General features: G+C 39.6%; 1 protein-coding gene across 2 annotated transcripts; it reads right to left on the bottom strand.

Annotated features, from left to right (window-relative positions):
• Positions 1–503: 503 nt before the first annotated feature.
• ANXA11 (annexin A11) lies at positions 504–22,908 on the bottom strand. Of its 2 annotated transcripts, none has more exons than XM_027880302.1 (15): positions 22,836–22,908; positions 13,840–13,900; positions 12,655–12,767; positions 10,986–11,327; positions 10,382–10,469; positions 9,882–9,976; positions 9,325–9,438; positions 8,100–8,190; positions 7,904–7,983; positions 7,661–7,717; positions 6,674–6,767; positions 5,785–5,880; positions 3,091–3,149; positions 2,393–2,515; positions 504–1,259 (listed from the first exon to the last, which is right to left on the bottom strand). In XM_027880302.1, the coding sequence occupies exons 2-15, from the start codon at positions 13,889–13,891 to the stop codon at positions 1,200–1,202; spliced, it is 1,464 nt and encodes a 487-aa protein (XP_027736103.1). In that variant the 5' UTR covers positions 13,892–13,900; positions 22,836–22,908; the 3' UTR covers positions 504–1,199. The 2 variants fall into 2 exon arrangements, with proteins under 2 accessions (XP_027736103.1, XP_027736104.1); XM_027880303.1 differs by having other exon boundaries at positions 11,001–11,327.
• Positions 22,909–26,636: the final 3,728 nt, after the last annotated feature.

The raw sequence follows: 26,636 nt of genomic DNA, 5'->3' as shown, positions 1-26,636 counted from the left end.
ACGATATCACCATTTTCTTTCAAGACAAACAGCAATAAAACTTCTTCTAGGAAAAAGGACCTGCCTGCCCCTTACAGAATAGAGAGAGTGCATGCCTATGAAATAAGAGGAGTTTGCATGTTCTTGATTAACAAGCAGGCTATTCTCACTGACCTAGTTAGAAAAAACTCTTCCCCTCCTTGTACTTTTTTCCTTTAGATGTTTCTATCTTTGAGAACGACAAGCTGGAGAGATGCCATCGGTGCCAGCAAATAAAAAAAATCAGAGTTCCAGGAATAAGATAAAATACAACATGCAAAAATGCAAATACTGAGCAATAACTACAGATTACATTTATCATGTACAGACAATTGCTCATCAACAGCACACAAATCCCAAACTCTCATCAACACAAGAGTTTCTGAATAATCCTGTAGATTCCAGCAGAGAACTTCTATGGAAAAAGAAAGTTACATAAAGTGAGTCAATCCTCCACAATAAATCAACATGAACACCAAAAAGCATAATCTGCAAAGATTTAGACAGCTTTAATTTCATAATCTCTTCTTACATACATATACTTAAGGCACAATGCAAAACCTTTAAACATTAACCATGGAATCCTTACTGCTGTAAACACTACTACTGCCTCGTGACAGGCTGCCTTCACAAGAATGAAATGTGGAACCTATCTTCCTTGAAAAGAATCAAGGAAAGAAAACAGAACTTGACAAAACTTCTTTAAAACTTCTTTTGTGTCTTAATTAGACACAGAAACTCAAGCTGCTATCTCCACATATCAGGGAGTCAGACAGCCTGAAACCAACTCTGCATACCATATATATAAAACTTGCATTCAAATGGCATGCAATGTTTATACAAAACAACACCTTAAATCATACAACTGTGATTTTTGTTTTATAAAACAAACATTATTTCAGCATGATATAAGCAGAAAAGAAATAATGACCTGTCATTCATGGATTGCTGAGAGTGCTATACAGAATCCTGAGCAGATGGCACATAAGCTTGGTATTTTGGGCGGTTTTGGCATTTATTACCTACTATTTTTGAACTGAAGATATATGCAATATTATCTTTTAAAATGCAATTGCTTTAGAAGAAACAGGTAATTACATATTTACTTTTGAAGAAACAAAGATGCTTTACAGCAAAAACATGAAAAGAGTAGCTTTTTAAAGAAAAGCTCAATTTTCCATTTAGTCATTTCCACCGCACAACTTGAGTAGGATTTTCCGGTAGTCTCCTGAAGTATCACCCTGGAAAGAAACCCAGAAAAAGAAAAGTTGAAGAACAACCAAAAGAGGTGAAGCCAGGGCTGAAGAACTAAGAACTTTCTTTCCAGGGATGATTTGGTTCTACTTTTACATAAATAAGCAGCAGAGTTTACATACACATAACCATGTGTCTGCATGCTCCATATTTGCTGACACCAGGTTTTGACTAAGTTCAATCCATTAAATGGGTATGGTCTGTTCTGTTTCTGAATGCCAGAACAAAAGAGAAGTGTGTGAGGGAAAGATGCACAGTTTTTCCACCAGTGTCTCACTGCTTTTCACTCATACACTGGTGGTTACAGGACATGCGACTATTGTTGTAGAAGCACATCTTCAGAGTTACACACTTGGGAAAAGCTCCTGCTGGGTAATCCTCTGTGGCAAATGGCAGCAACACCATACAGGTGCTGGCAAGCAAAGCAAGACATTTGGTACACACCTATTCCTTCAGAATCTTTGCAGGATTCTTTCCAAATGTCACCAAGTTACAGCCCCTCAGTGTCAAGTGCAGAAGGAATAAACAGGGGCTTAATAGATCTGGCATCCTCATTACAAGGTAAATAAAGGCAGCACCAGTCACCTTCCTCCAGCTTTTACTACTCTCCCATTGTCCAGGCACCCTCTTGACTGTTGCTACAGCTCTTAAGAGCAAAAGGATCAAGTGCTAAACAATCTGAAGTTTTGTCTATTTCCAAAATCTTGAATTTTCAAGAGAAAGAGAGGGCAATCCTCCACAAGACTTTTAGGAGCTTTACATTCTTTCAACACACATATGAAGTAAAGCACCATTGTTACTCAGTTGGAGGACTGAGTGGCTTCTATAAGAATTATATTCAGGACTGGGACAGAGACCAGACTTGAAACCAGGTCTTTGAAACCTCTCTGGACCAATTTCTCTTCCCTTCCTTATCTGTTAGTTTCCTTCCCATTTCTAGCTCACCTACCCCCACGCAAAAGCAAGTGCTGTCTGTTCCCTGGCATGTCAGACTCCACTCTCCTGAGGAATGCAGCAAGCCAACACAGCCAGCTACACTCAGAGCAGTTAACAGCTACTCAGTGTCAGTATCCCCCAGGAAGGATGGCACGGCAGGGAAGATAAAATCTGCAAGTCTTACAGTGATATCTGAGTAGAGGGATCTGCCGTACATCCGCTTGTATTCTGCACGTATGTCCAGCAGGTCAACCTCGCTGCGTGACACCATGATTCGGATCAGAGTCCTGTCTTTTGTTCCTGCTCCCTGAAACGAACAAAACATCACCTTAATGTATTAATGATGTGTCGAAATGCTGTATGAAACAGCACTAATAAAAATAAATTATCCCCCCAAAAATGCCTGTTTACTAGCATAACCCCACTGACTTCAGTAACCTTGAAAAGAATTTGGCCTGTCATGCTCCAACAAGTTAAATTTCATGGTAGGGCACTAGGTAATTTCTCTGCACAGGAACAGTTTGAAAAAAAAGAAGGGGACTGACAGTGGTACAAGGGGACAGGAAAATTTAGTGAGTTTAATGGCCTATTTATTTCTCCTAGACCTCCCTACTTATGAGATACCAATTTCAATCAGTTTTGAGCATACTTGTGTTTTACCAAGTGAAGACTTTGTTTTCTGTATGATTGTATTCATCTCTCTGTTAGGTGGATCAAATTAGCTAGATTTTTCCAGTCTTTCATAATAATGACTGCATCCTCTTAGTCATCTACCCACTAAAAAATGTAATCCCTTCAGATGAACAGTTGATTCCAATGAGCTGTACAAGAATTAAAAAAACCCCACAGTATAAGTTTATGTAACTTGTCACAGGCACCTACCTTCATAGCTTTCTGTAATCTCTCTGCAAAAAAAGCTGGTGTGTTCTTGAGACACTTAACTGCAAAAAGAAGCAGTATTACAGAAATCAGGCATTCCTCCTCAATCAGAACTCAGTAATTTTTTCAGTTTATCCTACATAGTCACCTGCTTTACTTTTACATAAACATACACTTGATACAATGCAGCTTCCACTCCTGCTGTTAGTCACTGAAATGTTTTTTAATCCAAACCATAGCTGCAGTTAAAAGTTAAAGAACTGACACTTCATGGCTCAAAGCAAGCTTTTCTGTCACTAGAAACCATCTAGTGTGAAGCAGCCACAATGAACCTTCAAAAGTCTAATCACCAGATTCTTGTTCATGAAGGAAAAAGTGGGAATAAGAAGGTGGCAGAAGACTTGAAGGAACACATAGCACTCCTAGCTTCTTAGTTCTGAATTTTCAAGCCATGCACGTGCAAAGTGTGGCAATTTGAGTGATGCCCTAATGTAACTTGGGTAGACAGCTACGATAGCAGAGAGTCTTAGGTGTTTCCTTCCCCTTAAGGGTGAGCTGTCATAACCCTAATTTTAAAGTTTTATTTTAGCCACCAACTTCATCAGGACTGAAAAATTCCTAACATGCTCATTTAGTAATGACTGGATTTTAGATTTAATTAGCACAGTTCATTAGAAGTCTGAAAGAGCAAAACCTAAATCAAATCACTGTCCTGTTAATCAGGATAATGAAAGAATCCTCCTTCTCTCATCAGAATTGAAATCTACACACTGGTGCAATGTTGGTTACAAGTAAACAATCATGCAATGTGTGGCAAACTATAGAAATAAACACAGACCACACTTGACATTTTATAGCACAGAAGGGTATCAAAATCAATCACACAAAATCAATACAGAACCAAAGGGGTAAACCTAAATATTATTTCATGGCAACACACATTCTATACAGGAAGAAGTACTTTTCTGAGTAGGAAAATGTAGATGAGAGATAGCAGCTCACCACACAATTGTCAATGATACATCTATTATTATTCAAAAATGAATGACAAAATGAAATGCAGATTTCTGTATCACTGTATTTAGTTAAAACAACACACTTGCACTTTAAGATGTTTAAAGATGTTATTGTTAGTTACCAGTTGTATAATCCAGAAAGCTTTAAAGAAAGCAAAATTAAATATTTTCAATTAGAAAACCTTTTTTTCCTGCAAATAAGGTTCACAGAACAAATGATATTAACATCATTGACTGATTTAGATATATGTGTATACACATATAAATAGAAAAAAATCCACAAAATCTATTCAATAAAGGGAATTATTCAGTGAATATTAATGACAAGCCTTGCTCTGAAGGCTACTGACTTGTTTGCAAGATACAGTCTCAGTTTTGAATCTATCTACATGGAGACCTGTCAAGTCACTGCAAAGCTCTATTAAGTCAAATGACTTCCAAACTCTGAGAATTAAGTTTCTTTACCAAGGCAATCTTTTTCTAAAAACACTGTGATATACCACTTTTCCCTAAGCTTGTTTTTCTAATAATACTTTCTGAGGCGACATATTTTGAATCCTGGAAAAGGTCTGCAAATGTATCAACACACAATGAGCCAGATCCAGTCTGGGCCATTAAAAGACCAGTATAGTGCCACTGTGGTAAGCAGAGTAAGAACAGTAGTTACACAGTTCAGATATGCACAAGAGAGGAGTGAAAAAAAATTAGGCTTTTAAAATCGATTCCCATTCTGCAAGATTTTGTTGCAAACTTCAATGAAAAAAATTGTGGTCTCCTAAACTCTCGTATCTCATTTGCAAGTGATGTGAAGTTCATTTTTCCTATTTTGGTAGGTGCTTTAGCGGGGGGTTATGTCTGGTTTTTGGTTTGTTTGGGTTTTTTGTTTGTTTGTTTTTTTCATTACATCACTATCATATTCAAAACCAAAGAAAAACACTTTTAAAGGAGGAGCTCTAGGTACCACAGTATGTTTACAGTAATAAACAGAAAACAAAATGGAGATGTAAAGACAAAGGATGAGAAATTGGCTCACAATTATATCTAAAATAAAACATCTCAGATAAAACTACCCCACAACAACTGCAGGCCTTGTCCCAACCTCATGGAAATCAATGATGAGCTCTGAAGGGACAACAGTAGATGTGAGGTAAGATTTTTCACTCCTCAGTACTGGAGACAATTAAAAACAAAGATTTAACAAATCTGTAAACACAGGAAATGTGAAAAAAAGTAACCCCTTTGCAATCAAATTTAAGTTTTCTTTCTATTAAAAACAGGCAGAGGTAACTAATTAGAGTCAATGCCTATATTTTGCTGGATTTCCAAGGCTGTCCCAAATACTCCATTCTCAGTAGTTGAAAATACCCTGACTCAGCAGTTGGTACAGGTTCTCTTCACTTCTTAAAACAGTGTCAAGTACAGTTAATAATTCTCTCCTCATTTTAACATGTGAAATTTAAATTCTGTAGTTGCCTGTGGCAAAAGCCTGACCTGTCATTTTGTGGTGAATTAAGTGCCCCGCTTCACCAACCACAACTGACTTCACAGAAAGCTCAACACGAAAAGCAGGAAACTGGAATTAGTACCAACAAGAACATCCTTATCTGAAGCCACAGATGCCATCTGAGCCAATTCAGTTGTAGCAGAACACCAGAAATGGATTTGCTAAGATGGCACATACCTACAGCCAGCATGCCCTTTTCCAGGTCTCCAGACATTTCACGACATATGCTTTTCTCAATGTCCCGGTTGCACATCCTCTGGTACTCATCGAAGACTGTTAATAGAAAAGAGAGCTTTCAGGAGTTAGCTTTGCAAAAATCGGTGGCACTGGTACATGCTGGATGGTTTAACTTTAAATCATGTTTCTCAGCTTGATATTATAATATACATAAGTTTTATCATCTCAAAGACTAATACTGTGCTATCAAGTATATTGTTCCATTTACACCTTATCTTGCTCCTTGTAGCTTGTCTAGTTTTGTCCTTAATGTTAAAGGGCTAGACCAGAAAACCACTGTAAGGGAAATAGTGAAAATTCTTCTAGGAAAGGCTTTGGGTGTCAATAAAATTAAGAAGAAAATATTCAGGTTCTCATACACACCCCTTTCCTCCATTCAAGCACCTCAATACCCCAACAGAACATATTAAAAGTTCTATGTAGTTACTAAAACATTCCCACCACTACAGACTGATGTAACACCTAATACTAACAAGTAAGAGAGGAAGGTTGCAAGTGTCTTCTGCACACACAAGTATGCAAAGTATACTTGTATACAAAGTATACTTGTATACAAGTATGCAAAGCTGAAACAACTCTAGTTTGTCAATTCTTTTGTCAGAGAAACATTTGAACAAGTATGACCTCTACCTGCTCTGATATTTAAGAAAGATGATTACAACGTGTAGCATTTGTTCACCCTTTTCAAAGCAGAATTCACTCAGTTTTTCATTGATATCTCATTGTGCTCACTTTACAGATAGGGGAAATTCAGGGGCAGAGCGGCGTTGTACATTTTCACCATTACACGCAACAGAATCAAGTTCCTGCTTATTTAGGACACCGTTACCTGCTCTGAGGTGGGCCCTGCTTCTTGCACACAGAATGGCATTGAACTTGGATTCATCAGTTCCTAGACGGTTCTCCCCAGCTGCATACAGCTCCTAAGCACAGAGGGAATTCACACTTCACTACTCAGAAACGTAGTCATGCTGAACAGCTGATTTACAGATTTGCTTCCTTACAGCCTCTCCACTTTTTATACTTATTTCTTAACTTACCTACTGCTGGAAAACAGGAGCAAGCAATAAACAGCGACTAATTTTAACTTGCCTATGATATGTTCTGCTTGCATTTCTATCTTGATGTTTAAGTGCTCAAACACAAGAGCGCCAGATTACTAAAGGAAGGGAAATTGTTTACAAAGTACCTGAAAATTGTTCTTCCTGGTAGTCCTTACATCTAGCTTTTTCTCTACACCTCTAGGTGTGTTCTGGGACATTCTTGTCTTTTGGCTAAGGCATACTATGAAGAAAGCTAATTACATTGCTCTTTAAGTGACAGTAGTATGCTAAAATGAACCAGTGTTTTCCCTTTGCTATGTGGGGAAATGGAGCATACAGAAAAAGTCACTGGGCAAGCATTACTAAGTCATTTGCTGCAAAAATCCAGAGTTCCTTAAATAACACACAAAAGCTAAAGTGGTTGTTAAATAAATTAAAATTTCATCTACACACATAGCACCTCAAATCTCTTCCGGCAATTTCCTTAATAAACAGCACAATGGCATCATAAAACACTTGGAAAAGCCAGAGAGCTGAGAGAATGGAAGAAAAATATCCTATGGACTCTATTCCCAAGAGCTTCATCTCTGTAATGCACCTACATGGCTCTAATGCTCCGTCAGGGCTTTTCATATCACTTCCATCCACTGAAACTTAAGCACTATAAGAGAAGTCACAAGGTGTCCAAAACTAAGAGTAAGCAGAAACCACACAGTCAAATTTCAGTGTTTTGAGTTCACTGTACTTAATAGTGATGAAGCATTTCTACTGACCTGCACATCTCTCTGGACAAGAGACATGTCAACAGTTGTACTCTCATCTCTGTTTCCCTGAAAGAATTAGAAGATTGAGAAGTGTTACTGATGGGTTTTAATGGGCTACTTTCAAATTAAAAAAACACCACCACCACCACCAAACAAACAAAACCAAAACAAAACCAACCAAACAAACAAACAGAAATCCCCCCACTTACAAACACACCCAAACCAAATTTCAAAATCCCAGCAGGTAAGTACCTGAGCAAGTGAAACTAAAAGCCTCTGGAAGTGTCCAGATGTGTCACTTTTTATTGCTTCCTCCAGGGTTTTCTTAAATTCTGGAAAAGAGATGAAATCATGAATCATCACATATCCCTGCTCATTTCCTAAATTCATATTATCAGTCAGTGATTAAGTAAGAAAAAAAAGAAAATTTGAATGGAACAAATCTAACCTGCTTTATAGACCCTGTTGAGTTCCTGAATATGCTCATTACTGCGAGAAGCTAAGATTTCAATGAGACAATTTTCATCTGTGCCAACACCCTAAAACAAAGCATGAGGAGAAAACAGATTTCAGATTTTCATCTTTTTTCTACAACCTAATATAAAAGAAATGTAATAAAATTATATAAAAAAAATTCAGAATATAACCTTGTATAGAAAAAGACAAAGCAAGTAATTTAAATATTACTTATGATGTTTCTAAGACACAGATATGCATTAAAGATACAAAATTGAACAGATAATTGAAATTAGGAAAACAAACTTTCATTTTAAAAATGTCATCCTTCATCCCATATTTAAGACATTTTAAGAATCCGTTTTTTTTACCATTAAAGAATAATTTGTTAATTCAACACGTAACTATCACTAACTAATAGACAGCAGTTGCAATTACAATACAGCTAATATTATTTCATCCTCACAGATAGTTTATTATTGTGACCAAAGATCACGTAAATATATGTACTGACCTTCATTCAAACATTGTCTTAAAATACAAACGTTTGACCTGGTTTTCTTTAAAAAAATCTAAACGTTTATAAAATAGTATTATTGCTATAAAGTACTCAAAACTTTATATTTTATATTTTACTCAAAACAAATATTTTAGAAAAGGCTCAGCATGCGATAGAAAAACACACTTTCGAGGTGGGAGAAAAGATAAAAAAAGGGTACACGCTGACCAAAATGTTTACGAACCTTATGTTCTGAACTATTCGTGAGTACCAAGTGTAAAGTCTCTGGAAACCCTTGAGTGAGTTTATAACCAGTTCTCTTACAGCTTTAAGAAAAATCCCAGAGATAAAGGTTCTCCATACAGTGGCTGGCTTAGAAGAGAGCTGCCTCAGTGCCTCACTCAAGACTATGTAAACAAGTGAACAGCACAGACTGTTAGAACTCGGTTTCTGTCTTTTTTGAGCATTTCTTCATTAATATATTTTTTGTTACAACACAAACCTATTTAATAAGTCTCTACCCTTAGCCTGAGGGAATAACATTTCTCCATTTTACTACCATATATCTCCAAGAAACGGAGTACAGAACAGTCAAACAGTGGGTTGAACATCCTGACAGAGAGGAGGGAAGGTAAGTCCAAGCTTTTAAATGGCAACCAAAGATTTTATCAGCTCAACTATTTCCTCTATCTTATAAATTTGTATCTCCTACACAAACCTTTATAGCTTCCTTGATTTCATAAGCATCAAACATCACAGGTGTCTTCATCATTGCCAAGATTGTCCTCTCAAAGTTACCTGATAGCTCAGACTTGAGATCCTTGATCAAATCCTAATGACAAGGAAAAACAAGGAAAAATACATAAAGACCAAACTTAACAAAAGTAAACATAAAAAATATGCATTTTTAATTAGAATTCTTTCTGCACAAGCACCAATAATGTATCTTTGAAGTAAAGCTGTTCCACTTAAGACTAAAACCAGAATAATGTAATATGTACACTGAGGTAATTAAGGTCCAATTAAATAGACTGCACAGATCAAAGAGCCAAAGTAACCATTTAAGAGAGAAATTGCTTTACATGTTTTATCTGAAACACTGCATGAAGAATCAAGAGTGGGTAAAAAGTAGCACCCTGAGCAGGCTATGGCTTACGAACCATCTTCCCCTAAAGCTCTTTCCAACCCTTTTTTCCAAACACTAAGCCCTCTGACTTCCACTGGAGAAATGCAGGCTCTTATTCCTTCTTCCTTCTGTTCTCATGATGTATTTACCTTTCCATAAGCTGTTTTGAAGGACAGCATTATCTGCTGCCGTTGCTTGTTCGAACGACTTCCAAGACAGTCAATAATGGCTTGCTCGTCGGTTCCTGCACGTGCACACAGACACCACAGAATGAGCACCACGTCATGTGAGGACTCAGTTTTCTGTTTCCATTTGATCCTAACTCTTCTAAACCCAGCTGAAGGACATGTACACCTTTAATTCATCTACAGTATCTACTCTTGTGTGCGGCCACAGAACTTTAAGCTCTATCCCCAATCAAACACAGTAAGAACAACAACAACAACAAAAAAAAAACAACTCAACAAAAAAGGAAACAAAACTCATTATGTTGTTTATGCCTAAATGAACTTCCAATAATTCTTCTGATAACCAAGGACAACGACATGAACTATCCCACTCAGTACATGCAGGACAATGGAGAAAGATCAGTGCTGAATCAAGCTGCAATTCTACTTTTAACTGAAATGTAATTCCACAGACTGCTCACCTAATCCCTTCATGGCCTTCCTTAAGACTTCTGCATCCTTCAGAGGGTCAAAACCTGGTGCATCAGTGATTGTGCCTCGGTTTCCATGCTAAAATGAGATTAAGTTGAGCTGCACATTAGCATTAAACAGTTAAATATGGTGTTTTACTACTTTGGAAAAATGCACACTGTTACCAATTTTCTTTTTGTTAGAAAAGTAATACAGAAAACTCAAATCAACCCTACCTAAAAAAAATTGCTCATTTCTAAACACAAAATAATGCAAGGTCAAGCAGGTTCACTGATATTAAATCCGTTGTCCATTAATTAAGGTTTGATGATACTGTACATACAACTGTCAATACTTTCATGAAGTTAGGAAAGGCAAGATTCATTACATCTGAATTCACTTTGAATCTTTCTTCTTGAATCATGTAGTAAAATACCATTTATTTCAAGTCATATACATCTATATTGTTCCATTTGAAAAGGTTCTCCCTCTCTTCACTCAAACTTCTTTTCATAACTTTATTTTCAATCTGAGGATTGGTTTACATTAATACAATGAAGAAAATGTAGAGAAATATATATATATATATATATATAAAGCAGTGAATGCTCTTACTGTTACAGGAGAGACTGCAGGCCCTGTAGATCCTGAGTAAGAGGGCATAGATGGATTCACAGCTGGACCTGGTGGATAATTTGGCACGGGCTGCTGCCCTGGGTAAGCTGCTGGTGGCTGTCCTGGGTAGCTCCCAGGCTGCTGACCAGGGGGTGGCGTGGGCTGGCCTGGGTATCCTGGGTAGGCTGGCATTCCTGATGGGGGATACCCCCCGTAGGAGGGCTGCTGCCCTGGTGGAGGTTGCCCAAAGCCACCTGGAGGGACTGGTGGATAACCTCCAGGTGCTGAAGGATACATGCCCTGTGGTGCGTTTCCTCCAAAGGTCCCTGCCAGGTTGGATGCCTGCAGTGACAGCCAATGCAGCAAGAGACAGAAAGAGGTACAAACAGCTGAGTGTCAGTAACGTGCTCAATACATACAACCTCCCCCCTCACCAACACAGACACTTCCACATCTGCAAAAGAACCTTGCACTAATCATGCCTTACTGGCAAGCAGCATGGAAAAAACCTGCCCGTGTTCAGTTGACTCTTGCTTTACTGCAACCATCAGCTGCCATGCATCAAGAAGCAGAGCCAGATACACAACTGCCACTGCATCCCACATCACTTCCACCAAAGCACACCCATGGCCACACACCTCTGATTCTAAAAACTTAAGCCAAATAATCCCAGCAACATGAAACTATGCTTAATCCTTCTCTGTCCATGGCTGCCTTGCACGATCACAGCATCCCCTGAGTGCAAGGGTCTTCCTCTGGGCAACCTTTGGCTGTTTTATGAGACACTTCATGTGTTAGTAGTTTACGACTTGAAGGATTTCACAAACTATATTTGGAGAGACTTCTGCAGAAACTGCCACAAAGATACATCACGTCAACATCATCTTCGTATGTGACACACTCAACCCCTCTTCTAAAGAGGGACCAGAACTGACATTAAGTGTCTGCAGTATTATCAGAAGCTAGTTGCTGTGGATATTGCCACCTGCACCCTAGATAGTTTGTTACTCATTCTGCCTTCTGGCTGCCAAATCACTTCATTTAATCACTGCCTCAGGAAGGCATCTATAATGCAAATGTCTTCCTACAAACTGCATTCGTTATGCAGCGTAACAGATTTCTGAAGACTAAAGTTGTCAGAAGTGTCACTCACTTCTCTTCTATGAAAAAAAATCACATTGGAAATGTCTGCATTTTCTTCAATCAATGTAAAAGGTTTTTACTTCCATCTGTTAAACATCAGTGCTTATAAGAGATAGTCAATCCTACACTCTTTTCAAGGATGAGTCATCGATACCTCCTTACTCTGACTGGGCAAAATCCAGGTAATAGGCAAAATCTGCACTGTGTTTGCCAATGTGAATATATTAACAAAGCATACTCTGTGTTAATAGTCTCTTTCCCTACTCCTCTACACAGCAAAAGCCAAGTTATACTAGTTTTATGTCCACGACTTTTGAAGCTAGACTAAATCAACATTTAACTAGTGCTCTGTTTTCCTAAAACAAGGAATAGCTTGCAGCTTCAAGAGATGATGCTGAATGTTCAACACCTAAGCAGACATAAAGGCACAGAATTGAAGTGATAAACTTTTCAGTGACAATGTCAGAAACACAACTTTCCACTTAAGGAAGTCACAGTAAAACACATTAAATGAAAGCAAACTCACCATTCCAGCCATCTGGTTGGGATTGAACTGGTTGGCATAGCCAGACACGTTTTCCAGACCAATTGGAGGTGGATTTGAAGGTGGATAGGCAGCACCACCCCAAGGACTGCTACCTGAAAACAAACACAGCTGTGCTGAAACAAGATACTATACCTTTTTAAACTTCTTACCACTTAAATTTCCAATGTAATATGTGTTCAACACTACAAGAAAATCAACTGAAGAGGTGCAGGGTAGCAGTGCAATTATTATATAAAGAGAAATCTCAGTGGATATTTCTAGTCATGTCCTAATCTGTAAGGTCTCATTTAAAACAACTATAAACCTATTTAGGGTTAATACTCAAGACGTAATACTATAAACACCATGTTTTTACTAGAGAGTAGTTTCACTTAAACTACAAAGTTGTCTAGGGTATTCTAGTAGGAAGACATTATTAATTCCACTGATGCTATTAATCTGAGAGATGTCCACACGAGCTTGTCCAAACTTGGCTGCACACAGCAGTATGGTCTAAATTAAGCTAGAATACTCTGCTGAGAAACAGAATTTATTCTCCCTGGTAGTGTGGCTTCTCAGGGTACATCACTTCCCCTTCCTGAGTTAGCTTGTCTAACTCCACCTTGGCCACTGCATGGCTCCAGTCCTTTCTACCAACAATACTAAAAACTGTAAAGTAAACCCTGATAACCAAGCAGTAGTTGCATATTTCATCAGCTTGGTATTATGATGATCACTACTCTTTTTAACAGCACTCTGCCTTTTACATGCAACCTAAGATTGCAATCTGCCTAAGAATAGTGAATTAAGGTCAAATTCTTTGTGAGATATGGTTTCAAGTAGTGTGACTGATTCCTCCCCATACTTGTTTTTCTCACCAGCTACCTTCACGACTCAGTACCAACAGATCCTTGGACACTTTCTGAATTTTTTCAAACTGTGACCATCTCCTAGTGCTGTGTGATTCATCTGAGATGAATGAAAATGGACTTTATATAAGCAGAGCACACATATTAGATAAATCAGAATCCCCAGCCCAGATGAAATAGGACTTAAGAAGAGCATACAGAAAGCTTTAGTGAGTCAAGAAAACACCCTGCAGTCTTGTTCTTCGTCCATGCCACCTTTTCTCTCCAGATGGGACCACCACTACCACTTGAAGTTTATTTCATCTAAGCAACTTACCTGGGGCTGCTGGTGGATATCCACCCACTGGGGGATAGCCCGGGTAACTCATTGCAAAGATCTGAAAAACATGTGTGACACAGTTATTTTCTGGAATGCTTCTCTCATTACACCACACACAATTAAGAGGCAATATGCATGCAGTAGCCAACTACCAAAATTAAGACATAAAACTGCCCACTTTGCCCAGGCTTCTCTCTGAGAAACCTCTTTACCAATTCCTTTTGCTGGACTAATAAACACGTTCAGATAGCTATGCAGTTGCAGAGTCACTCCTCAGACTACTTTTCTTATTTGTTCCAGTTGCTACTTACTGCTTACTTGGTCTATTCTATTGTTAAGGATATACTACGTGAACATGCTTCCTTTATTGAGCCATTAAAATCTCCAGAAGTTTGCAGCCTATACAGAACAGTCTGATAAATCAAGAGTAGAAAATCATTTGACAAACAAGCTACATCTCAAGTGAGTAACTGTGTAAGAAGTGTTAGAAGGCATCTAAATGCAGACATCTGCTGAAGTGCAAGGTCAGAGTAAGAAGCACAAGGGATACACCTTCATGCTTACAGCACTGTCATAAAATATGGAAGGTTTAGTGATAGGATAAGATCACTAGAACAAACTGGATCTCTCAAAATGCATAGTGCCTCTGTCAGCACAGAAGTGCACAGTCATTAGATGTTCAAAATAGAACTGGAGGTCAAAAAGGAAGAACAGTTAAATGAAGGACAAAATTAAAACTGTCTTCCAGAATACAAAGGCCTTATTTTCAACAAAACAACTCCCAGGCACAATGGTAAAAGTAACTCAAGGAGCCTGTTCCAGATGAAGAAAACATCCACACTGAATCTTCACTTTTTAGAGGTTATTTTTAGTGACAATTCCTATTGTCTATTTTTAGAACTGCTGGGCAAACTATCCCTTTCTTCTGTTTTCCCTCTTTCCCCTAAAGCATTACCTTTTGCATCTGGCTTGTTTTGCCATGTTTTGGATTTCAGCTGTGGAGTTTTGTTTTGGATTTGGTTTGGGGGAGTAGTGCTGCTCTTGTGGAATTGTTTTCATTTTGCATAATCATGTTAACTTCCCTTTCTGTTTTTGCATGGCTCTTTTGCACAGCAACAGTGGAATGGAAAAATATACTTTTTTTTTTTTTTTTAAGTAAAGAAAATACAATTAGGGAATCTTCACTTTATTTAAAAACTGTTTGGACTTCATGCTGCATGCACTAATTTAAATTTAAAGAGAGAGAAATTAACTAAGAGAAACTGCAATGAGCAGAGGAGACCAAAAGTTATAACCCTATTTTACCTACTCCAGTATGTAAAGTGTCTAACAGACTCAATAAGCAAATACAGCTTCTCAGGAGGTACAGGTGTACAGGACTGGAAAGAGGTCAGAAGAAAAAAGGATTAAAAAAAAAAATCAAGAGAAGGCAGCCTGGCACTTCAGATCCTCTCTAACTCAGTAACAGTCTTGACATAATAAAGCATAAAAAATAAAAAAGGACAATTATTACCAAGTCACTCAAAAAACAAACAAGAACCCCACACACAACCTAGATTCTTAGCATGCATAATGTCAATGTGTACATTTTTAGATACAAATTATTATAGCACTGAAATGAATTTTATTTCTTTGGGGGGCAACCATAATTATTTTCTTAGTTATTTTTTTAGCTTCACATGCAAATACAATAATGATAGGATATTAAAAAAAATTTTAAGATGCCTTTTGAATAAAGCTTTAGATACAGATTTAAGGCAAAAGGTTGGTTTGTTTGTTTGTTTTGTGGTAGAGGGTGGCATAGGCCTTGTTTTTCTTAGAAGGGTTGTTTGCTTGCTTTTAATCCTATGTAGAACGTTCATTTTAAATTGAAAAAAAAAGATTAAAAGAGCCTTTTGGCAATTAAAGCTGAGGTTGAGAAGTAATGGTTAGTTTCATTAGCAATCTGAAAAAAAATGTTACTCTCTCTCTAAAAATGTTCCACTTGCTTCTTTCAAACACTGAATTTATCCAGGACCTTTCCAAGGGAAAATTTTCCCAGACTGGTCTGATTCCAGGCAAACTAGATCCACAAAGACACTGACTTCTCATGTTCACAAACTTCCCTGATGACCACCTTTTCCGTAGCTCACCGAGTCTCTGTTGGCCAACACTCTAGCTTAAGAAATATTAACATAGAAAGATAAGTTTCCCAACCATTCCCACAACATTGTCTCCATTTCATCTTCTAATCCCATCTTCCAAACTTTCTGCTGGCTAAATCCACAAAATCTTACCAAAACTGTTAGTGACGAGCAGCACTTGGCTGCTGACAACAAAGTGGTGACACAGGCCAGGAAACAGAAGATACAGAAATCCACCCTGCTACACAAATAGTGTGTGGGAGGATGCAGGAACAGCAAGGTCTGTGTTTGCTCAGTCATTAAAAAAGTAGTGCATATGAGGAGGAAAAAGTCCAAACAACCAAACCACACATGGAAAGAAGGAGTGCCCTGAAGGAAATACAGAACAAATACTGTTAAGGTCCTCTCCCCATTTCCAGTTCAGTCCTGGAGGTCGACCTCAGGACTCTAAATAAAGACCTGAGGTTTTACTCCCACAGTGAACATTGATGCATTGATGGCTATCACTGCAAGCCATGAAGTGCTCAGGCTCTTGAGCATTTTCCTACTGCTTGGCAAAAGTAAGAGGAAACAGACCTGTTCGTAAGAGATTAAATCTGTAATATACTTTCAATGGGAATTTTGAAAATATGCTTCTCTAAGACACGGCACAGTAGAAAAAGGACTACAACTGGAGAAATTTTTAACAGAAATACAAATTACACGTAATGATGGCAGAAGCAAAGAATAAAATTGTAAGGCTGCCAGAAAACTTCTGTTTCAAGGTACAACAGAAATAAGCTCAGCAACTGCACTCACGCCCATTGCTGGAATTTATTTAGTGGCTGCTGTTCAGGCTCCAGCTATGCCAAGGTTCAAATAATTTGAGGACAAAAAGCGGATGAAAAACCATGACCTTTATTTGTCAAAAATAATTAGTTTAATTATGCCCATTTCACAGGGAACATCGAGTAAAGCGAAACCCTTGGCCTTTACTCCTCCACAAGGTTAATTACCAGGATACAGTAGAAAAGGCAGCCTACAGCTATAAATTACAGTGCCTGCTCCAAGACTGATCCCTGATTGTGAAATCAGCAGAACAGAGTTTATCACCTTACAATATGCTGTCGTTTTTCATCAGATATGAACCGAGGCACACACCACTGTGCTTTTGCAAGACAAGGACAAGCCACAGTCAGCATCATACCAGCTAACTGCTATTTCATGAGCCTGAGCAAGATTTATCTTTGACTCATGCACTGCAGCATACAAGTTGTTCTCTCTTGTACCAGGTGAAATATTTTTCATCCCGACAGATAAAGGGCCCTGCAATTTTCATTTCTCATTAAGTCTTCTGTGTATGTGACTCCCTGTCTATCCTTCCTTTCACTATCAAAAAAAAAGTTATTTAGTAGAATGGGTTCCTCTTCCAACAGGGCTGAGTTCATGCCACCCAGGAAACCTCTTTTACACAGATCTTATCACTCGTCGTTCACCTTTACTGGACTTCATCCAAGAACATATATTTAAAGAGTACTAACATATCATCCACTTCCTATAGGAAAAGTTTCCTCAAAAAGAAAAAAAAGCAAACCAGCTCTGAATAGATGGCAAAACAGAAACAAATTCAAGTAAGGGTTTTTTTTTTTTAAACTGTCCATTTCAATTGCTTGTTAGTGTTGCAACTCAGGAGCACTGCCAGTTTCAATGATCCTTCTAATTCACGTCATCATAATCACTACTATTACAGAAATACTTTATTGGAAGATAATCTAGCACTTTTTGACCTGCTGGCATAAGCAGGGAACAGGAAAGAGCATCAGAAAACAGCACTAGCAAAAACTTAGTCAAAGTAAAGGAGAGCAGTTGCCAGTCCAACAAAGAAAAGCTGTATGCGAAGACAGACACATAAACCACAACCAAGCTACAAAAATGTTAAATAAGAACACTCATGCAACCTTTTCAGTGACAGAAGTCCTACACATATGCTCAAGGCAACAAAACCCAAGGAACCTAATCGAGTTGCAAGGACTTTCAATATCCATGTGCAGCAAAAACATGAGTTAATTCCAAGAGAGTGATTTCACTCTGGCTTCCTACTCTGCCCTGATCCAAGTGTTTCCTTTTGCAGCACACTCCTGCAATACTGCTCTTGGAATATTTACAATACAAGTAAAAAAAATATATGACAACACAAATATACTCTCCAAACAATACAAGAAGCAAGAAATAATACCAAATTAAGTTTATGAAATGTTTTAAGAAATAAGGGAATGAGATTGTTCTATTTCAAACTCATAACTTGTCATAGAAATAATTTGTTGCAAAAACCAGTCATGCTATAAATAGTCTGAATTATGCTTCCAATTGACTAACGCCTCAGGGATTTATGCTCTATTTTAAGTTACACCATGCCAGAACAAATTTTTACATCATTTGTGCAAGTCAGAATAGGTACATACCAATTACTGTGTGAACTAAAGCAGCAGTGTAACATTCAATTCGCTAAAACAATTACTAGAAAAACACCTGATTGTTCATCTCACACCAAAGATTTTTAATTAGTTGCTGTGCCCAAGCCTGAATCACAGAGCCAGGGAGTAGCCCCACTGCAAAAGCAGGAGGGGCTTCAGCGTTCCCCAGCCCTGCGAGGCAGCAGAACAAAAGGACAACAAAAGTCCTCTGACAATACTTGCCATATTTACGCTGTTTGGGCTGCAAAGAAGAAGCCAAATAACAGTAAGCTGTCTGAGTGACGACTCCCAAAGACAGGCACACTGGCAGGATCTGCACAGGACCTTAGCTAAAGGCTGTATGGATGCACCATACCCTGCGCACAAAACCTCCACGCCCCACACCAGGCTGACAGACTCGGGATGCCACAGATGAAAAAGAGGTAAATACGAGTGTGCAAATACATCAACTTTTTCTTAAAGGCGATGGCTTTCATGCTTTCTAGACAAGGAAGGCTTACACACGCAGCTGTCCAGCAACACCAGGAAGATTACTACTCATCAGTGAGCAAATGGACACGCCCCGGTTCATTTCACACTATAAGGAATTACTGATTTACAGCTCATTAATTCTTTCCAGGAACAGACTTATTCAAGAAAAAACCAATTTAGGGTAGTAAAAGAGAAAGACAGGTATTTCACAACAACCATAAGCAAGCAATGTGAAAAGAAAGCAAGACAATGGCCTTCAAACCCAGTCTGTACTTGAGATCAGCATGCTTTGGGCCTCAAAGCGTACTACTGAAAAATAAGTATTTCCCTCTAAGTCCTAACATTTGTAAGATGCATTTATTCTCCTAGGTAGTAGAAAACCGAGTATTTTTAAAACACTGCCGAGTACAGCCAATAACCAGTTACTCAGAATATAGAGGGGTGCACTGATTACACAGTAAGTGCAATGTTCCAAGTCTAAAGTTGTTATCTCTAGCAACAATAACAGGGATATTCGTGCTATCTGCTTCAGGTAACTTGAACACCTAATCTGGAGCAATTAGCAAGCCCATAGTTCGAAACTAATATGCTTTTTTACCCAAGGCAAAGGTCTTTGGGATGCAGAAATTAATCACAGCGAGTATCACTTCACATGCATGTTGACTGTATGTCTACAGTAAAGTTTTAGCACAAACAGAGGCCTTCAGAAGCTTTAAAACTCATTTAGATTTTTAATATGGGATTGGCTTGTTTGAGAGTTCTTAAGACTGCCAGAAGTTAAGATCCAAAAGCCTGAATTAGATGCTCACCTCTCCTACAGATAAACTGAATGAATGACTGCAAAAAAGAAAGGAAGTGGTGAAGTCCTGTGCTTCCTCAAGAGAACAATTGAGCTAAAGAACTGAATGACCTATCAGTGACACTTCCCTAATGCCCTTAAAAAATCCCACCACCCACACTTTGTACCAAAACAAAACAAACAAACAAACAAACAAAACACAACAAAAAACCAAACCACTTTTAACCTTCCTTTAAGACAGTATCTCCTCTCTCCATCAGAGAAACCATGAGGGGAAAAAAGGAGCCAGTATCTGGCAGGGACTTAGTTCCCTTTCTTTGTGTATCTTAGAAAAGAACGTTTCGGACAGCACTGACACTCTGCACTGTACAGGTAGTGGGGCTGTGTTTGTTTTATTCAGTCTAACTTTATACAATCTAGTCACTAGCCTGGTCCACATTCAGCACCTATGACAGTTGAACAGTACGGATACAATTTCACACATACAAACAAAAAAACAGCTGTTAAGCACAGGCAGGATTGGTGGCTTGGTCATCACAAGCACATAATAAAAACTGTGTCCTACATGGACACCAGTGAGTCCCTACCTACTCTGACCCATAAGTAACTCCAGGCTTGCCCCACCCAGGATCTAACCTCTTATCAAGATTATGCAGTGAGCTCTGATAAAATCTGGAACAAACACGGAGCAACAATAGAAGCTCTATTGTTATTGCTGTCCTTTGATTTGCTTATCTATGACTTTTACCACTGCATTACATTCTTCCCAGCTTGGGCTGGAAAGGAAGCCTGAAGTAAATTCAGCATTTACATCAGACACACCTGCTTTCAAATAAACTGGCAAAACCAAAGGGACGACCTTCCCTTCTGTGCGTGACAACAACTCCAGTTTTAAACAGATGAAAGTGTTGCTCACCGAGGGGTAAACATGCAGCTTTTTCTCTTTTTTTTCCTCCAAAAAAGTCTTTTACCACATTCCTCAAGAGAAACTCAAAAGTCGCTACATACAGCTAATGAGTCTCTGTCCTTATTTCCAACAGTTTACATAATACATTTTTAAAATATATCCAATAAGAAACATGTTTTAAGGTAGTTGACATAAATGTATGAAATAAAAAAAGAAATTACACTGGTGCCATTATTCAGTTGTATATTTAATGTAATGGAAGCCTTTAACTGCAATTTGAATCTGACAGGAAAGTTTCTATAGATGATTATACAGAGCCTTTGCTAAATATAAATGAAACTTTCAAATTGTTCAAAAGCCCTGCTATTTCTGTAGCCACAATTAAACCATCTGCTGTTTTCAATTACAACTCTGCTTTAACTTCAGCTTCCTTTTTTTATCCGCAGATCTCTATCACAGAACGAGAACTACATAAGCTCTGATTAATGCAATATTACTGAACAGACTCTATGGAAGCTCCATCTTTTGAAACTTGCTGGAGGTCTAGGAAACACATCTCCTGTTAACTTCAAAGCAGACAGACTTCTCGGCTTGAATTTTTGTAGTAGATCAATTTCAGTATTTTAAGTTGTTACCTAACACTACATCTTTACAATGTTTTTTTTCGCATGCATAAAGGCCCCCCTGAAGTATATTCATCCCACTGCTGGTTTCATTATATCTTTTAGTGACTTTTGACATTTCACAGAACTTCCAGTCTAATGAGTCAAAACTTCTGGGGACTATAGAGAACAAACTAAAGAAGAGACAAAGCATATGAATGAATGTGATGGCTCCTCCAGAAACTGTAAGTACAGATTCATAGAGACATTTTGGCCTCTGACCTCATAAGGTACCTACTGAGGTATGAGGTCAGACAAGAGAAAGATGCATAAATATTGTTGACATAAAATCTTTACGCCCTTCAAAATCTTGCTGAATCTTTATGGTATTCTATACAACAAATTCTCCCAGTGCTTTGGGAGCGCGGGGAGGAAAGTCACAAGAAGTAGCTACAGAAGCACTTTCAGGAAGAAAAAAATTCAACAGAAATACAGTGGAACAGGGCCACAGGTGAAACGGGAAGCAATGCTCAGTGCAAATTATCCTGCTGCATCAGTGGGAGGAGAGTGGTCCACATGACTGTCACAGCAGCTTGAAAAACAGGAAATTATAGAAATAGCCAAGCTATAGGGAAGCATTTTACAGCAAGCCATACACTCACACTAGTTTTGCACCGTTTCTGATGTTACCACGAGTACTCCAGTAAAGCACTGACTCACTCAACAGAAAATAACTGTGCTGGGGGTTGTCAAGAGAATAAACCTCCCACCTGCTATGGTGGCCAGGCGTTTAGATGCATAAATCCTAATAACCAGCTCCTTCATCAAACACACTGCACCAGCACTTTTCTTCTCTCTGTTTTCTCTCCACACCTTTAGCTCAGTCTTTCTGCCCCAGTGCATCTGGCTCCGTTTTAGGCTGAGCTGCCTTACGTGCTTCTGCCACTCCCTCTAGAACGCTGCCCCTCAGCTGTCCCTCCTTATCAGGAAGCAGCTTCCAGGAACTACCATTAATCTATGAAAAAAAGGAAGACATACCCCACGAAAATATTCCCTTACTGCCCAGAAACAGGATGGGGACAGAGAGGAACTTCACCTTTCTTCAAGATGTTTGTGTGCTTTTCTGTTGCACACACGTAGCAGGAGTTGAAGAGTTTTGGTTTTAAGACGCTTAAGTGTCTTGAAAGCACTCTAAGCACATGTCGTATAAGAAGTAGTAAAGTACAAGAGGTAGTAAAGTTCTACAGTTTGCAGAATGGGACCTTTGGGGGAGGGGGGAGAAATTAAAAAAATAAAAAAAGGCATTGCGTAATATCCAGCCTACCATCTTAGGCTGCTTTCTAACTGTACACATCAAAATTACTAGCTCGAGATAAGATACGGGCACAGGCAAAGTACCGAACTGCAGCCACAACAGCAAAACACCCCTTCTTCCTCCGAAACCACCCCATTTCCCTGGGAAACACGAGTCGTCTCCCACCAACCGCGGAGCTCCAGCACGCCCCGACGGCCCCTGAGCCAGCCCCGGCTCCTGCCGCCCCAAGGTCCCCGTCCCTGCGGGGACACCGCACGGCCCCGCACACACGGGGGGCTGTCCCTCGCCCCCTGTCCCCTCCCGGCCCGGAGGTCGGCACCTACCGCGGGTTCTCGGGATCGCTGCGGCCGCCGCCCGTCCCGGCTGCTCGCTGGCACTGCGGGGCGGGGCCGGCAGCGACAGGAGGAGGAGGAGGAGGAGCCGCAGCGGCCTCGGCTCCTTCGCCCTCCCCGCCGCGGGGCGAGGGCGGGCGGTGCGGAACCTGCCGGGGAGGCGCCCGGCACGGGCCGCGGCTGGAAACTGGAAACACAGCAGAGCAGGTCGGAGAGGGGCCCGTTTGATAAGAAACAAAACACACGGGGGAGGGTTGGTGGGGAAAGGAGCTCCACCCGTCCCGTGGGCATCCTGGGCATTCCCTGAGGGCACAGCGTAGCCGGAGGGACCAGGTGACACGGCTGAAACCAAGGACGCTACGGTTCAAGTCAAGGTTGCAACATCGCATTTAAACCCAAAACCGGACCGTTCTCACCAGGAATTCATAAGACCTTTCAGAAAACATGCTTTCCAGGCAGGGTGGGACAGAAACCCCCGTTTTGTCATATGTTATCTACGCGTTCCTTGAGTAAAATTCTACCAAAAAAATTAGAGGAAGGAGATCGTTCATGTTGACCTTTTCTAGTACAAGCAGTGCTAGCTAAAGGCTTCAATAAACATCTTTTTTTTCCTACATGCATTCTTTCAAGATGAGTGAAGTTGCTCACATGGAAGCATTTAGAGGGACAAAACAAAATAAGAAAAAGGAAAAAGAAAAAGGACTAACATTTTCCAACTACATTTTGCTTGCCAAGACACTAATCAAAATAGCAAGCACAGCATTATCTGACTGAATCAGAGCATTATACAACTGGGGTGGGGAATGAACTTGTCCTTGCAGCTGGGATTTTTGCAAACAGGGTCCAGAACCTCCTTTTCAACACTTGCTTCCTTAATACGTATGCGTTCTAACAGGTGATTTCATTTAGAATGAAACTAATTTGGATAGATGCGTTCAAGCTTCTCAAAGCATACCTGCTGTTCAACCACTTCATATAGTGAGTGTGACCCCATGTGGTACAGAATATCCCTTGGGTCAGTTGCAGTCAGCTAAACCATGACCCCTCCCAGCTCCTTGTGCACCCCAAGCCTCCTCGGTGGTGGAGTGGGGTGAGAAGCAGAAGAGGCCTCGGCTCTATGTAAGAGCTGCTCAGCAAAAACAAAAATATCTCTGTATTATCAGTGTGTTCAGCACAAATCCAAAACACAGCCCCATACTAGCCACTGTGAAGAAAGAATGTAAACTCCACCTCAGACAAAACCAGCACATCGGCTTTTTGTGGTTTAGCACGAATTATGATGTTATACCCAGATTATTTTAAGCTTTACTGATCTAAATACATTTCTGATTAATAGGCAAAGCTAAACATCGACATAGGTTTTGATGCAGATGGAAAAATGAAGACGTGCCCACAAAGCAGCTCACATCGAATGAAGGCCAGGGATCTTTGTCCTCGCAATATGCTGGTATTGCTTCTCTTGGGAGTTAACTCCTCTCACTTGTGTTAGCCAAAAGAGGCCACATGAGCTGTAACAGAAGAGTTCTGTTAACCAGAGTAATTTTGACTGAAACAGGTTAGGAGCCATTCAGGGGAGCTGCTACTCCCATTGGATGAGGACACTGTGACCCTACACAAAGGGTTCCTTCTTCTTCCAGCAGGATAAGAAAAAAAAAAACAAACCTGTATTTCTGCAAGTTCAGTACTGCTATTTTTTCATGTAGAAAAGCCCTTTGAGTATCATGCCTAGGCTGAAAGGGATGTATGAAGAAGCTTGTACTGCTGCAACTAGCCTGGTATTCGTTCCAGACCAGGTTGTGCTCGCTTTGAAGTCAATTGCCATGTTCCATGGATTTAACCAAGGTCCAGATTTGGCTTACTTCTATGAATCCCTCCATTTATCCAGCCTCAGTGACTGGAAGTCCCACACTTTTGATGCTGCATTCATAAATGGAAAACTGGACTAGCTATGGCAGCATATGGAATATTCTTCTGACAAGGGAACCAGTGTACGTAAACCTCATTACCTGTCATTTTTAGACAGTCAGGGAATGAGGCATTTGCTTAATGTATTTTATTTTTGAAAATTTTTCCACAGGAATGATAACCTCCTAGCCCACGCTTTTTGGGAACTTTGGCTTGAGCAAATCCCTCTCCCTGCAAAATTTGTTATGGGCAGCATAAAGCCCACTTCTGCTCATCTTCAGCAGCATTACATTGGATACTCCCACAGAGACATTCACGGAATAGTTGCTGCCAAAAAGGGACAAGGTCACCCTCTCCTTTCCACTGTTCACTTCCAGCCAGGCTTTCTTTGACCCTATTAGATCAGCTTAACTGTATCGTGGTTTCCTACCAGCAGGGTAGATCTAGGAGCCTTAATGTTTCTGAGTAGGGCTGTCCTCTATGTCTTTGTAACACATTTAATCTCAAAAGTACATTAGAACAGTTTACTGGTGAGATAAATATTAAATCACAATTGGACTGACTACTTCTCTAGAGCATAATGTAACTGCAGGCACTTTCCTTAAGAGTTTACAAGAGGAGAAGTGCAGAAATGTGCAGTATAACATACAGTGTTACATGTATTTATATCTATATTGTATACATACCTTTTAAGACTGGTTTTCAATCAGTTCAGTTTAGGAATCCTAAACCCAGCCTGGAAGTGGAACCACTGCAGCACAGAGTTCCTAACGTAATTGTGGCAGCCATGCTGTGCAGCTAATACAGAGAGGAAAACAAGGATATTTTTCACCAGTTAAAGTTACAAGAAGCCTACCAGCAAGTTTTAATACCCTTTTAATTTTTTTCAGCCTTTTGAGGTTCAATATTTAAACTGGCATTTAACCACAATAGAAGACCCAAACCTCACGTGCCATGCAATTGAACAGAGGTTTATTTTTACTGATATTAGAAACTGTCACTGTATTAGGATTTCAAATCAAATGCATGTGGACAGTGATGCCACAATCAGGATAAGACAGCAGAAATGAGTCCTAGAACCCTTGGTGTTGGGATAGGTGAGAGCTGGCATGTCATCTCAAGCACAAGCATAGTCATAGTGACATTGTGCTGATATTGGCTCAGTACCAATTCAAACAGAGAAGACTTTGTGGGAGAACCCACAAAAATCACAGCAGCATTTCCTGCGAGCACTGCATTTTCCTAGTGCCCCTTCCAAACTTTAGTTCCAACCTTGTACATTTCCAAGTGGATTTGTGCCATAACAGGACACAAACCAGAACAGAGCGATGGAAACTAGTACAATAACCAACATCAACACTCCCGATTTCACAGACACTCTCTTCCCTTTTTCCATATTAATTTTACAGTATTTCATTTCCACTGCTAAAATATTCCACTGGTAAAAACTCAAAAAAACCCCAAAACTCAAGAAAAAACAATCTGAGTGTTTACACATAAAAGCAAGAAGAAAATACAAAAGAAAAAATAAAATAAAATTTGCAAGAATTATAATGCTGTCTTTCAGGCAACCTAGGACTGCTGAGTACCAGCCAGCCAGCCTGTGGTGTATTTTTGGGAGTTCTAGCCTGGAATCTGAATGGTCCAGATTACCCTCAATCGGTGTTACGCTCCTGAGAAAATTCTACTGCTTAAAATCCATTGCTTGGAGGCAAGCTTAGCTGAACTGACTTCTGCAGTCCCTGGTGCATTGGTGTTGCAACGGGAGACTGCAATGTTTAATGTCTCTGCATTGCCACTAGTCTGGAATAAAGGTGATAGAACTTGTGGTGGACTGTACAGGCTGCGTTATCAAAGGGCATCTACCTTAGGTTTGTGTAGGTCTTC

Source organism: Empidonax traillii, unplaced genomic scaffold, assembly GCF_003031625.1.
Source record: "Empidonax traillii isolate 1590-97213 ecotype Southwest subspecies unplaced genomic scaffold, ASM303162v1 scaffold67:size1865537, whole genome shotgun sequence".
NCBI classification, from domain to species: domain Eukaryota; kingdom Metazoa; phylum Chordata; class Aves; order Passeriformes; family Tyrannidae; genus Empidonax; species Empidonax traillii.
This window is presented reverse-complemented; position numbering and strand designations above follow the sequence as displayed.